The following is a 15,730-nucleotide window of genomic DNA, read 5'->3' as shown; positions in this document are numbered from 1 at the left end:
TCTATCCCATCACAATTAGTTAATTATTTATGGCTAACCTCCCCATCCCCCCATCCCCCCAAAACCCAATAAAAAAAAAAAAAAAAAAAAAAAAAAAACAAAAAAAAAAACAACAACAAAACAAACCAGCAAAAACACCTAAGGCTCACAGGTCAGGAATTTGTCAGTTTAGAAAGACTGTAATGTATCATACATCTCTGTGATGCCTTAAACAAAATTCTCCATTGCTTTATATTGATTGTAATAATTGTCACTTCAAGGAGACTAGGAACTAGAATGATCATGTTTTTTTTCAATGCGCTCAGGTGGATTGCAGTTTATGCAATGCTGTAAATAGTTGTAATAAGTAAAGGTGGTCATAGAAGCTGATATTATTTTTCAGGATGGAATAGAAATCAAACGTAATTCTGAATTCCCCAGATGGGTATATTTCAAAAACCAGCAGAATTTCTTCAGTGATGACTTGTAAATCTGGATTTTTCTACTCTCTTTGATGCTCTGTTTTAAGCAAATAGCATATAACTTTCTAAACTGTTGTTTCTGTTATTGTATTTTGTTTTAGAATGTGCATGTGAAACAATCCCCAAACCTCAGTGCAAACTGGTATGAAATTAATCTTTGTCAGTATTTTTTACTTAATTTCTTAATAAATCTATTTCTCAGCATCTTAGTAATAGTTTTATCAGTGAAATATGAAATGCCATGTCATTCTCCTTTTTATTGCTTTACAAGAAGATATATCTATTTTTAAGAAGCTAGTTAAGTTTAAATATCTTGCAGAATAAAATGGCAGTATAGCATTGATATTTCTGGAGTTTTTTATGACCATATCCTGCCCTGAAGTATTTGTAGGATGAAACTGCTTTTGTGCAGCAGAGGATGAATTTTTTTTTTAAAAGGGTCAGAAGTAAATGCTTTTAAAGCATCAGTGTTTTGTTAATATTATTTGTTATAGGGAGTATGTTAGGATATATCATGCACTCAGACCACTGACAAAGCAGAAACTGTGTTTCATTGTGACTTGTTCTGCGTTGCAAAAGTACTTATTATCATTGCTGGGTTAGGTTCTTGGTCATTACTGGGTATACTTTTTGTTTGTCATTATTTTATGGAGAAAATAATATTTAAATGAGAGTAAATAACAAAAATTATGATTTGGAGTCCTAGGAAGGAAATGCAAATAGAATTTATTTTTATAGAAGAAATTCAAAATATTTGTAAGCAAGGTTGTTATTAGTACTTTCATTTCATAGATGGGCATAAGGAATCAGGACTTGCAGAAAATTAGGAGAAAAATTTTAATATGCATACATATAAATAATAAAAGGAAAACAAAAGTATATTTGTGCTATTGTAATACTATTTCTATCAAGATATTACATGAAAGAATACACTTCAGGGATATTTCTGTACAAAAGCAAGCCACTTCATTTATTTTTTGGCCTCCCATAGTCTTTTCTGTCCTAAATGTCTGCTGTACTGACACCAACACCAATTCCTCTTTTTCAGGTGTAAAAAAAAATGAATTCCCATTTGGTTGTCATTGCCAAATTAAGCGTCCCTGTGGCTGATGAAAATGGATTCAAAATAGGTTTCTAGGGGCAAGAGATAGTGCTATTCAAATCCTGACTCAAAAGTGTTTTAAAGAAAAAGATCACACAGATAAGACAACACTGTTGTTTCACTTACCTTTTTTTTTTCTTCTTCTTTTATACACTTAGGGGCAGAAACTTCAGAGAGATGATCAGTTTCAGAACAGTACAGAAAATATCTGTAACTGTGTTAAGTATAAATGCGGTAAGTTGGAAAATTATTTAATTCAAATAAATACCCTTTCAAGTACTAAGGTATATTAGTAATTATAAATCAGATGTTCACTTTGAGTATGTACAGAGGAGGAAAGGGTTGACTGACATAATTCAGAAATAGTGTAGGAAAAGGCAACAAAATAAGAGCTCCAGCTAAATACTTGGTTGATTATGGCCTGTTGTTGTATTCTATCAATCAGTCCCTGCAGCAGGAGGTCTGTGCAGGGAAATAGCAGCATTTTGGGCAAATTGAGTGGTGTTGACTCAGCAGCCTCCGTTTTGCTCAGCTGAAGTAAGGACTCCAGCAAGAAACTAAAACATACACTCAATGTCGAGTGTATGTCCCCATTATGGGACTTCTCAGGAGCTGGTGGCATGGTTATGTGCTTTACAAGATCAAGAATAGTATTCAGCACCATGCAAATTCATCTTAAAATATGCCAAATAAGATCTGTGAAAATTCAGGAAAGAATAATTCCTGTGGCGAACCCAGTTGGCCAACAGAGTTAGGATTGTCCTTGTCTAGATTTCTACAGCAAAGATGTATACTTCTGAGCTAATTATCCTCTGTGCCCTCAGTAATCATTGGGGAGAAACAGATATTTCTTAAATACATTTCTTATCATAAGTAGACTTACAAATCAGTTGAAGAAGCATGCACTGTCACTATGGTGGTTCAGCTAATACAATATTACATATATATTTAGATTACATGCGTGGTTCTGTTTGAAGTAATTTGGTAATTGTAGTGAAGCATTAGACTGCTATTAAACATTTATATATGCAAACCTGACCCATAATTGTTAAAGAGGCAGGGGAGCTTTTTGCATTCCTGTTTTACTGTTTAAAACATTTTTTAACAGAGTTTTGATACCAAATTGATTGTCCTGATCACGCTGTTTATTTTTGTGGTTTTTTGTAGTGACAGACAAAGTTTGCCTGAGTAATGAGAGAGGTGTGCTGCTTCCTGGACAGACAATCGTGGAGCATGGCACAGATGGCATTTGCCAAATTTATCATTGTACTAATGTGATTGATCCCTCTACCAAATACTACCGAATAAACCAGACTTCAATAGATTGTGATGTCAAGTGCAAACCTGTAAGAAATTCAGAATTGTCGATATGTACATTGGGACGGGTGCTCTTAAATTTCATTTGTGTTTGTTGAGTAGCTACAGTCATAGGAACAAGATGGAAAGAGTAATCGTGAGGTCTACCTCTATGCTACTGCGTTTCTGATGGAAGTTTATGAATGTCTCACTCCCTTCACTTCCCCCCCCATGTAAATCTTACAGAAACTAAAGTACACAGTACACTGCCCCACTGCATCCTTGTATTACTTCAGCTGTATTCACAAACTGATACAAACTAATGGCAGACATTAGCACAATCGGAATTAGGAAGAGAGTAATTATAAATAAAACACGAATTCTAAATGTGGTGAAAACAGCTTTATAAAATAAGCAAATGATAGGTTGTCTTTTTACAAAGTATGATTGCCATGGGAATATATTATATAGATGACTCTCTAGTTATGTACTTACTTGATTTCTAATGTGTAGAAAGTAAAAATTTCAGTGGTTCTTGAAGCTGTAGTCTTAACATTTGAAAATGATAGTAAGACCAGTTCATTCTCTCAGAGTTGGAACTTCTCCCCATTTGCTTCAACTAACATCAAAGGTATTTTATAAAGGTATCATGAACGTACAGTGTGTACAAATGTAAACTATGTGATTTGAAAGTTATGTAAAAAAAATCCCTAAAATCAGATAAAAAAAAAAAAAGTAAATTTGCCCACTGCAGTAATAAATGTTAAGCTGCAAGACAGTCTCATACAAGGAATAACCTATTTGATTTTGGCAGAACCAAGTCTATCAGCCTCCAAAAGATTTATCAACTTGCTGTGGTAGCTGTAAGAACTTGTCTTGTCTCCATATTTTCAGTAATGGCACAGTTTCCAATTTTAAGGTAAGTCTATACGTCTTACTCCCTCAAAATATTTAGAAGAAAAAAGTATGTGATACTGTACATATGTTGCCACATAAAATGTGCAAAGAAGAGATTTGTTAGGCAAAATACTAGGAATAGTTTTGCATGTGCACAACATTAATTTCTTGGAGAGCCAATCATATACTTGTCTATGAAGATTAAGGGATTTGATATAGCAGAGAATTATCATCAACTTGATTATTTTAGAATCTGTTTAACATTTTCTATTTAACGGACTTTTAAGTTGAGTATTTCAACAGAACTTTAGCATGACTCTAAATTATATATTGCCATAATTATTACTTTTGATTCAGACAAGATCACGTTCAATGGAATTGTGTTATAAATACTCATAGTACTTTTTTTGCTAAGTTGCTGAGTAAGGTTTCTATTTTACAATTTTTTAACAGCCTGGTACTGTTTGGATTTCAAACTGCATCAGATATGAATGCATTAACACAGCAATAGGGCCAGTTCCGGTTTCCTCTTCAGTTGGCTGCCCGCCCTTTAATGAAACTGAATGTATGAAGGTCAGTGTTTGATACATTTTTTGCATGATTTATGGTTGCATGAAAAGATTAACACTGACAAAAGATGTTTTTACTGGAAGAAGGGAGAATTTATAAATCCTTGCAATGCCCGCATTTTTGCCCAGACATTCAAAGGTGAGAGGCTTTAACTATACACAGATAGTGTGCCACCAGACTTCCAAGTTACACAGCTGAGAGACCTCTTCTTAACCTCAGAAAATACTTCTTTTCATAGAGGCTTGTAATGCCAAAATAATCCTCATACAGCTGTCTGAACTTGGATGATTTTCTGGCTTGGACTTTTCCTTTCTAACTGATTTTCTGTGTATAGCAATTTGATTTGTCACAATTGAATATCAGGAAAATATTTTCCACAGTGAGACAAAGTTTTGTGGACTAGTTTTGCAGCAGAAGCTAAAGCTCTATTTGAATTTGCAAAATGAGATTAGACTAAATGTCAGAAAATGTGGGCAGGCCACATCTCATATTACTTTCTTTAACTCTACATTTACATGTGAATGGGAGGATACTTTTCTTAATGAATAATGGTGCATAAGCAGAGAACAGATCTAAAGAAACTGTCTGGGTGTAGTTCTTCCTTGCAGATAATGATGTATTGGTTCTTCAGAAATTCTCAGTTATGTAGCAGGTGAAAGGCTTTTTGATGTGGGTATAAAAAATTGAGCTCTTTTTCAATGTACCCTTGGGAGAGCTTTTGAAAAAGCTGTTCTTCCCACAGTGCTTTGGGGAGTGCTTCATGATACATCAGTGAAGGCAGAGATGGATCTCCTGTATGGGGAGTGGGTAACTTCTCATTTAGATGAGATTTCTTCCTGCTTTGAATTCAGAATCAGGGGGGTTGTGATTTTTCTTTTTTTTTTCTTTTTTTTTTTTTTTTTTGTGATTGTCATAGAATCATAGAATAGTGAGGGCTGGAAAGGACCTCAAGATCATCTAGTTCCACCCCCCTGCCATGGGCAGGGACACCTCACACTAAACCATGACACCCAAGGCTCTGTCGCCCAGCCCTTGTCAGTATGGCCTCTACAAGAAGTCAGAATGATGGAGTTGGACTTAGCACAGTCATTCACTCTCCAAATGTGGGAGCTATTTTGATAGCTGGTGATGTATAATGGTGCCCAGTAAAAGCCATTTAATACTCACTTGTGCTAAAACAGTCAAGTTAGATCATTTACAGCCAAAATTTCATCCATTCACCTGAGTGAGCATTTGTCTGAATAAAGTTGCAAAGCTTTATCTGGAAGATACTTCTAGTAGTGCAGGTATACCAGCATGAATGTTAGAAAAAATCAAGTTTTTTCCTCTTTATTTCTTTCTTGGTCAGGTTGGAGGCTATATTGTGCCATTCTTAGAAGGATGCTGCAGAACATGTAAGTGATTAATGACACTTCCTGCCTCACAAGTCTAATTTGTTATTATCTTGGAAACTAGGTTAATTCTTTCCTGCATGAAAGCTTGATTCACTAATCCCAAAGGCCATTCTTTTCTTAGTTTTACTCATGTAAATACTAGTGAAACTAGTGGAGTTAAAGCAGAAGAAAGCAGTTTAACATCAAAGGGTTTACTCCACTGAAAATGATTGTGGCTGGCCAAGTCACTAAAATTGCTACCTTGAGTATTTTGTAGTTCTGATGTAAAACTCCTCAAAATACGAGTTACGGCTTTAGTATAATAAAATATACTGTGTTTTGAAAGGCACCTTAAAACATGCTTAATCTACATTCATATCTTTAGTAAAAGATTGATCTATGCAGTTTCTAAGTTGATACTGTCAGTAATTGATTGAATGTAATATAGTCTTAGAGTCCATTAGTATACATAGTTCAGATGCTTTCAGGCAATATCTTTTAAAAGAATTTATAGTAAAAAAAATCTCCCTTAATTGATTACCAAGATCTATAATCCATTGTCCTGGGTTCAGCACTGCTGAACCCAGGACATCCATGAAAGCTAATGAAGGTTCTCTGGAAAAAAATGAAAATAAAATATTCCTTACAGAGTAGGTTCCAAATATGCTAATCCTTAATATAAACAAGAGATAAGTACATTTTTTCTTAACATATTGGTACATAGATGAAACATTTTGGGTGATTTCATGAAGCACTTAGCCTGGGGCAGATACCCAACCTGAAGAAATTAAGATCAAATGCTTGAAGTGGACAATGTTATAAATAATTATAAAGGAGATTTTATACTGGACAGTCTAATGTACTATCAAAGGTGCAAATATCTCACTTTGTTTGCACAAGAGGCTGGAGTAGTGACCTAATAACCAAAGACAGTAGGAGATAAACTGTGGGAGAGAATTGAAAAAAGTGCAGGTATCTCCTGCTGAGTGCGATGGAACTTGATGTGACTACCAGATATGGTACCATGTGCACAGTCACTGCAATGGGATATATGTTGCTGAGTGGGAGGTATTTTTTGGTGTTAATCACTATGTATTACATTTTGTAGTACAAACTGTGGAAGATTTACCTGCTTTTTTCCTGCTCCTCATCACTGTGAGGGAATGGTAATATCTCTTCATGTGATTTCACTCTGATGGACCTGTGTTTCAAGCACTTGTCCTAGTTCTGTAGCCAGTTCTCAATAGGTTTTGACATTAGGCTTACTAATGTAAATAGTATCTGAAAATAGTCTTGAGCTGCTGGCACAGTGATCCCTGCTTGAGCAGGTAGGTAGGACCGAATGACCATCAGAGGTCCTAACATCAGCCATTCTGTGATCCTGTGAAAAGCTTGATTTTTTTTTCTCAAATATGCTAAAATCTAGTAATTCCAAAATGTTTCATACTGATAGGGAATCCTCTGTAACATGTACTCTGTTCAATATGTAATATTCTTACCAGGTTCTTCAGTGTCAATGCTCCTCCCATTCTCTGTTAGTCCAGTCACACCTACAGCCTATGCTAGCTGTTACACAGGTACATTTTCCTAGAAATAAGTAGGACCAATCCAAACAGCATCATTGTTGATTTCCAACAATGTACTCCCTGATAGGAATGTCAGGTTTCACATTACCCAATTATGCCAAAAGCCGCAGTGTAGTGTAACTGCTCATGGTTCAGAGTGGCTCAGATTTTGGTTTTATTGTGGTTTTCATTTTGCACTGTGTGGGCAGTGCATTGTTGTTAGCCAACAATGTACTGTTGTAGTAAGCACTCGTGTAGTCTTTAGCTTGCTGCATGTATAAAACTGCCATGTTTAAAAATGTTTTACGGTGCTGTAAAACATTGAGACTGATGGCTTTGCTTGTTAAAGCTTATTCTGTAAGCAACATTTTCACTGATGATGTATTGTATAGTTTTGCTTCCAGTGGCATATACAGTAGAGCAACTCATTTCTTTCCCATCCATAGTTAGGACAGTATACTGAAAATAACTACCCTGTGTTTACTCCATAAAAGCTGGAGATTATCTTTGTTCTTCCTAATAGAGTGTGTTAATTTTTTGAATTGTAACATGGAATGAGTGCAATTGTTTTGGCATTTGTGAAAACATCCCCCTATATTTCTGTAAGAAATACGACAATAATTTTGTACATCACTGATATGTCCCTCATTAAATTACACTTACGACTCCAGGAGTCGTAAGTAATCTATACTACTCTTGCATATTGACATCACTTTAGATGACAGCAGTGTTACAAGACAACCCAAAAACAAAGCAAGGATTTTCAATTGTACAGACTGTGAAAAGAATCTCATTGTATTACAACATGTATAAGATGTGCACATATTTTGTAAGGTTATTGATGGAAAAGTTTATTATGTTGTAGAGCTCATTAAAAGCCACTGGACACTAAAGTACATGCATGGAAATATGCTCTAATCTATTTCTTTGAGAGATGATGTACTTCTGCTAGGGCCTGGATGAAGTCATAGCCATAGCTGCACTGAAATCTCCACCCTACACACTATGTACGATGTAAAAGAAGAAAGGACATGAATAGGACTGTGAGAAACATGAAATAGTCATAAGGTTTGTATTTTCAAAAACAATTTTTTCCCAAAGCATAAGTTCAATGACAGTCGAGCAGTAGTCACCCATTTCTGATTGTATTTGTTTATTTGCTTCCAGAAGATTGACCGCTGTACTTTCTTTCATGCTCTAGAAACTCTGCTATGTCTAGAAAAAGTAGCAGGCTCACATATTAAATAAAATAAAATAAAAAAAAAAAACAAACCCAAAAACCCACCACAAAAGATATTTCTCTTTGGGAAGCAGTATTACCTGGTTTGACAGTGATTAGAGCAGGGAACTGGACATCGCACATCAAGATGTGATAAACCTCTGGCACAGTTCAGTATTGGGTATTGGTCAAGCCAATGAGCCTTTCATTGCCCTTGCTCTTCTGGAGCTAACAGTATTGACTTTTTGTTAACAACTTCGAGATTTTTGGCTGCAAGAAAATGCAGCTTTCCAAGTGGAGAGTCATGTAGGACTGCATAATAGTGTGCAAAATCTGCTGTTGAACCCCGTGGAAGCTGTTATAATGAAATGGTCTATTCATTTCTCTTACAGTCTGCAATGTGATATGGCTTCTTCCGCACAGAGAGGATCATCATAAGAAGATACTGTGCTTTCTGTTCTCTAACAACTGAACTCTACACTAAACTTTGCTTTTCTTCAGAGGATCATTATCCACTTCCGAAGTTTAACTCCTCATTTCATTTACTGATTTCTTATCTTCTTTATTTCATCCATTTGCTTTGTACATAGTTCTGTGAGAAAAGTTATGGAAATAATACTAATAAAATGTAAATTAAAAAAATCATTTGATTGCTGGTGTTCTTTTTCTTATTTAATAAACACATACAGAAATGTAAAGGCATCTGATGCCCCATTCTTCATCAGGCTCTGCTGTTAAGTGTTCGATTTAACTTTGTTTATGCCACTGGAATGCAACTGCTGCCATTAAAGCTTGTTACAGTTATTTCATAGAAAATGCATTTTATACATTATTAACAAGCCAACTCCCAGTGGTGATCAATCAGTTTTACAGTATTCTTTTAAAGACAGTGGACTTTCTCTTAAAGGCTTCTGAGTGAAGAATGAACCTTTTATAATTGTTATTGAAGATATCAGAGGTACTTTAATGGTTTAAAAGCAATGCAATGTATGTCACTTTGAGAGTTTGTATGTGCAGTAATGTATTGGGTATTTTCTTCTTTGTGTTTCTTGACACCACAAAACATTCAGGAATGTTCTTGTCACTGAAATGCTTAGAATTTTGAGCTAATATTTTTCAACCAATACCCATTTTGCAGGTAAGGAAGATGGAAAATTCTGCAAAAAGGTGACTGTTAGGATGACTATCCGCAAGAATGACTGCAGGAGTAACACACCAGTAAGTAAACAACTATCACAATTTTTTTTAATACAATAGAAAAATACGAGAAATAAAAAGGAAGAAAAGGAACACTATTGTCTACATCTTTATTTCAGCAAGACAGAGGTTTCTGTGTTTCATAGAGCTGTTTTACTGTTACACTCCACTCTCAGCAATCATCTCAAATAATAAGAACAAGGGGATGTGACTTCTGCTTTTGTATGCATTTAGGCATACAAAATCTTGCAATTACTACATGCAAATTGAATATAACTTTCAGTGACATAGAACAGATAAAATGGCTGCAGATGTGCTTAATTTTCATATGTTTAGGGAAAGTATTTAAATGCCAACTTCATGAAGAAAACAATCGTGGGTCCTGAAGGCTTGGTGTTTGTATTTTTTTAGAGAGTAGCACAAGCATACTGTGAAATGTGCAGAAAGAATGAGGCACTATCTACGTATCTGCTGAAGGATTTACTGTAGGAGCAGACCAACAATGTCCAGGCAGTAAGGCAGTGTGAGCAGCAGCAAGGGTACAGACAGGCATCTTATACGAGATGTGTAAGAGCACCTTGAACAGTGTAATAAAAGAGAACAGGGAAACAGCCGTAACATCTGAAATTACTCTGGGAGTACATTTTGTACAGTAAACCATTCAGCAGCCAGCAAATTTAGTTTCAGTGTCTCATTGAACAGAAATACAAATCCCGACTATTACACTTGCAAAAATTATCAGTTTATATGACTGTTTCTGTTACAGTCTGTATTGCAATTTTGCTGTCATTAATAACAATTTCCTTTGCCTTTCCAAAGGATTGACTTTTTATATTCCTCCTTAGTGCTACCAGTATAACAATACTGCATCAGTGTATCACTGAAATAAATACTGTAGGGAGTTTTGGACAGACTGTTTGGTGCTATATTCAAGCTAATGTTGTTATGAATACTTTAAAATCCAAAACAGAAGCTGTTTCTTCGTGTCTGTTAACAGCCAAAATCCGCTGTTACTGAAATTGATGGTAATGTCGTCATTCATCTCAATAAAATGACCTACTTGTGCAACATACTTCAGAGTTTATTACTCAGATATTGTGGGATTTCCTAAGGGGTAGAAGAAATAACTCCAAATTTTTCACTGCTTTGCATTGGATATGGGTGCCTCATATCTTTGAACTTCACTGCGAACTCCTAACTGCTTCAATTTGCTGATTAGTATTCATGTTTGTTACCAGGTGAACATTGTTTCATGTGATGGAAAGTGCCCCTCTGCAAGCATTTACAACTACAACATCAACACATATGCAAGATTCTGCAAATGCTGCAGGGAGCTTGGACTACAAAGACGAACTGTGCAATTGTATTGCACCAGTAATTCAACCTGGGTCAGCTATTCAATCCAAGAGCCTACAGATTGTTCTTGCCAATGGTCTTAAAAAAACTTGAAAGAAAGCAGCAAGCCCAGCTGTTCCCAGTATAAGAAAATATGAACAGTTTATCTATTAAAAATATAATACCAAATCCACCTACTTTTACCAATTTAATGCTAAAAGAGTAAAAATATTTTTGGAGTCTTCTAAATTTCAGAATTTTTTTTTTCATTATTTGTATTGTGATTTGTCTTTGTGTTCATTCACAGGGACTGCTTAAGAGTTCTTGTGATATGTGCCAACTTAAAAGATGATTTATGTTAGAGATACCACAAGAGTGAGAAGACCCTCTATTTTGCTCTGGAAGGCTGGCCCACAGTTTGTCAGGCACCCAATCCTGTTTTAACTCTTTGACCGACTTATCTGGCAGCAGTTCCCTATTTTGAATAAATTGCAATTGTGCAAATACATTCAGTGCCTATTAAGAAAAAATGCTTGGACAACATGAGGTGAATTTTCAGTTTAAATCATATTCCTATTGCAAAGTAAAGCATGTATAAGAAATCCAATTAAAGATTTTATTTTTTTTTTAATCAGGGAAATATTGTCAATACTGATAACTGTACTTAATATTCCCTGTTAATAATTTCAGTTTTTCTAGCACATTTTGTATCGCAGTGAAAAGCATTATGGCAAATGTAGTTTATGAACAGATAGGTTATTGTTAGACTATCTAGATTAGTCATTAGTATTTACTTTATCTTTCTGCTGAACAATATGACACAAAGTGAAAATACACAGATTTAACAAATGAAAACCATTTTACATTCCTTTATATATTCTCTCTATAGAATATACATATATTTTCTATAGATAGAATGTTTAAATGAAAACATTCTGCTTATGAAATACACCATACTTAAACTGGTTTTGTAGGAGAATGAACTTTGCTTAACAGTAATTTTAAAGATGTGAAAATTCATTAGGAAAAAGAAAACCAGAATTATGTGTCTGTCTAAAAGAAAAAGTTGAAAATTTTGGTCACCAGAATAGTAGAATGTACCTTCTTATGCAAGTATTTGGTATTGAAAATATACAGTTTTAAGGTTTGAAAGTTCAAAAGCGTTTTTGCTTATGAACTTCAACAATTAACATTTTGTTGTAATGAACATTTTTCTTCTTTAAGCTAATGTTGCTGTTTATTCTTTTCCCATGATTGCCACCAATATGCAGCAAAAAATTCAGTAGCTTTTATTTTGTAGATTTAAATTGTAGGTAGCACATAGTGATATACTTGAGATCCTATAATAGAAAACAGATACCAACATACCTTCTTAAAAATTTGCTTGTCTGCATTTAATCCAAAGAAAAATGTATTGTTAAAATCAATCATGTGAACATTTTTGATTCTAATTTTGTATACCGTACATTTCATTCTTACAATATCTAATAAACAACAGGAAGTCTTATTTTGTTACAATTAATTTTGTTATCATTGGTAAAGCTGCTTACTATCATGTGATTCAACACAGTGTTTAGTAATTTCTTTTTCAGCACTGCACATGGTTAATTTTAGGGTTTGCTGCTATAACAAGTACTGGTGATCTTACAACAAAGAAACCTTGCACATGTGTTTTTGAAATTTGTATCTCTTTTCTCATTTATTTGCAGTTCACTTTCATCCTCAAAAATGCAAAATTTAACTATATGTCAATTTATTCAAAAGTTGGAAAACCATTGCTCATCAAAGCAAAAACAACACATTTCTCACACCAAGTGTCAGATAAGCTGTTTGCTCAGAAAAAACTGGGGAAAGGGGTAAATTTCTGCACAGTACCTTTCCCCAGCTTTTTTCCTGAAAAGCTTTTTCAGGATTGACTGCAGTGAGTAGACTGTTTTGAGCGAGTGTAGGCATTTTCTTACAATATAGTTGTGTAGTGATGATTACCCTGCAGTACTTAGGGCCAGGTAAGTTGTTAAGATCTAACTGTGGTATGCGCAGTCCCTACCCATTTAGTTTCCTTTGCTCTCAAGCAAGGCGGTATTAGCTGTGAAGTGCCAACCAAGTGCATGAGGGACAGAATAAGAGCCAGAATTAGGCCAGCCACCGTGCTTCCCTTGGCTGCAGTCTGGTCCCTTCTCTTTCCACTTGAGCCAATAGCAAAGCCTTCATTGCTTCCAGCAGCGCAAGGCAGCTAACTCTGAAAACTATTCAAGACACAAACTTTGAACTCTTGGTTGAAGAGCGAAGTTAATACTGGCAGTGAGAGTAGAAAGCAGACTGTAGTGTATCCAGTAACTGTAATCAAGCACTGCTGCTGCTTCTACTTCAGGAGTAAAACTATAAATATCCTGTGAAGTCCCTACTTGTGGTTTTGTAAACATTAGGCTTATGCTGACAGAGACAAGGGGAAAGATCCAAACTGCCTATGGCTTGATAGGGGAAGCTACTTTTATCCTTTCCTCATTATTAAATTCCTCCATGGTTTCTTAGCCTGTCTGTCTGTGGTTAGTTCAACCTGGGCCCTTAACATGTATTTTCCTTATGCTGCCTTCACACAAAGCAGCTCACCTGGAAAAATATTTTTTGCCTTATTTGTACTTCCATGTCTTCAGAAACCAAAGGACCTCGATGAGCTCTGGGTTTCATCTGACCCTCCCAAGCAGGAGGAGGCACTTGAGCTGTAACAATATCTGGGTCCTGAACCAACTTTACTTTCTTTTTACTAAGAAGTTGTCTTTTTGCTTGATTAGATAGGTACAATACAAAAGGTAGATGACACTGAATCTGTACTCTTTAGAATACATCCATTTTACTATCACAATCTTGTTTATGTCTGTGTTACACTTAAAGGCATATGAACACTTGCAGATAATGAAATGTTGGACCTTATATATAAGATCTCATAGTGGCAAAAGTTAAATCCTGTATTCAGCTCGTAAACCAAGTTCCTGCAGAGAAACTTGCTTTCAAAAAGCATTGCTGCCATGACATGCTCTATTGCTACAGCTATTCCTGTTGCAGCAGTGCACTGCACATGCTTCAGGGACAAAACCATGACTGGATCCTTCACTGAGTTCAACCACAATTTTTTGCAGGTTTTAGAAGCCTGGTTTTAGAAGCCCAAGAGAATAAAAAGCTGCCTGTGTAGCAGATACTAGGTAGTCTTTTGGAGGGCCACCTCAGCTGGGTGACTGCTGTGGCAGCAATAGGTGTGAAGGCCAGAGCAAACACAGGGGTAAGGCAGAAAAAAACACCTGTGCTGATGCCATTCATTTACTGCCTCTCAGAGGGAAGCCTGAAAGCATTAAGAAGAGGCCTCTTCCCTCCAACTAAAAAGCCAGTTTGCACCACCTGAAGTCTGTTTCTTTAGGGGAATAAAGGTGGAGGTGGTGATGGGCAGGGTGACTTTCAGATAAAAGCAGTGTGGAAGAGGAAGAGTGAGGTGTGTGTTATTTTGTTGAGTTACTGCTTTGTGTTAGAAGGGGGAAATTCCCAGTTGATATGGCGTTTTGGGGCTGTAAAATGAGTACTGGGAGGTGTGTGGCCTTAGAGCTCTGGCAGAGGTCTTTAATCTTTCCATTGTGCCTATCTTGGTGTGGCTGTGAGAAAGATTTGAAAGAGTAATCCTTTGTTCTGCAAAAGCTGACTTGCAGGTGGTGAAAGAAGCAAATAAATAAATAAAAATTGTGATTGTAAAATGGTGATTGTTGGAAAACTTTGTGCTTTCAAACAAACTGTGGTGTTTTCAAGGTGTTGGAAAGCTTTGTGTTCATACAACACTGTTGAATTAGCTCTTCAGACTCTACAGAGAGAGGTGGCTCTTGGCTGGAGAGCAGACCTGTCTCGCTTCTGTAAATCTGCGACTTGTGGTTTTTAGAGGAAAACACGGCTACTGATGTCCTCTACTTTTCTTGCCTTTTGTTGGCTCCAAGGCTGTCTGCAAAAATGGACTTCTAGAGGCTCATTACTTTAGATCAAATTCAGATATGTGCTCTTCCAAACAAGCACCCTTGGTGCTTTGGTGGCAGACATTTTGTGACTGCTGCTCCGCAAGGCTGAGTGTGTTGTGGAGTTGTTTATCCTCAATAAAAGAAACCAAATTTGAAAAATTGTCTTCAGACGTTTTGATCTTTAACATCACAGCAAATAACTTTGTTTAACATGAATGAGAATGCTGAGGGAGTGAAATCTTGATCTTGAAACTGAGGCCTGGTTCATTTCTTCACAAGCCTCAAAGCTTTACTGCACCTCTGAGGGCCATGTTCTACTCACATGTGTTTGCATATGTGGAGTTTCTCCACAAAAATGATTCCCAATGTAGGCACAAAACCATCACAATTTGTATCCTGTTAAAACCAGCATTTAAAATCTTTCCAATGCTGGATTATTTTCCGTCTTTGAATAAAACATTTGGTGATTTGAGTATGGAAACACTGCTTGTTGTGGTCTTGATCACTTACTGTTATCTCCTTTAAAAAGCCACCTTACATGCATTGCCTCAAGCAAGCTTACCCAGTCATGATTCACAGGAAAATGTTAATGAACTGGCAGCTGGAGCCTTAAGTATGATGGATATTGGCCATAAAGAAAAGCCTTTAAAAAGAAATGTAATGATATCAATTGTGCTATCTAAACTCTCACTGTCTGGGTTATTAGTACATGATCTGGGCTCA

General features: G+C 36.0%; 1 protein-coding gene across 1 annotated transcript in view; it reads left to right on the top strand.

Moving 5' to 3' along the window:
• OTOG (otogelin) overlaps positions 1-11,382 on the top strand; it is a 96,542-nt gene extending 85,160 nt beyond the window's left edge. The window contains exons 48-55 of the mRNA XM_057418215.1: positions 563-603; positions 1,722-1,797; positions 2,731-2,909; positions 3,674-3,778; positions 4,210-4,329; positions 5,675-5,720; positions 9,622-9,701; positions 10,919-11,382. Coding sequence (XP_057274198.1) covers positions 563-603; positions 1,722-1,797; positions 2,731-2,909; positions 3,674-3,778; positions 4,210-4,329; positions 5,675-5,720; positions 9,622-9,701; positions 10,919-11,119 — 848 coding nt within the window. The 3' untranslated portion in view covers positions 11,120-11,382. The remainder of the gene's footprint in view (positions 1-562; positions 604-1,721; positions 1,798-2,730; positions 2,910-3,673; positions 3,779-4,209; positions 4,330-5,674; positions 5,721-9,621; positions 9,702-10,918) is intronic.
• Positions 11,383-15,730: the final 4,348 nt, after the last annotated feature.

Source organism: Pezoporus wallicus, unplaced genomic scaffold, assembly GCF_028554395.1.
Source record: "Pezoporus wallicus isolate ANWC-B61680 ecotype Strahan unplaced genomic scaffold, APGP_CSIRO_Pwel_v1 contig_2025, whole genome shotgun sequence".
Classification (NCBI taxonomy): domain Eukaryota; kingdom Metazoa; phylum Chordata; class Aves; order Psittaciformes; family Psittacidae; genus Pezoporus; species Pezoporus wallicus.
This window is presented reverse-complemented; position numbering and strand designations above follow the sequence as displayed.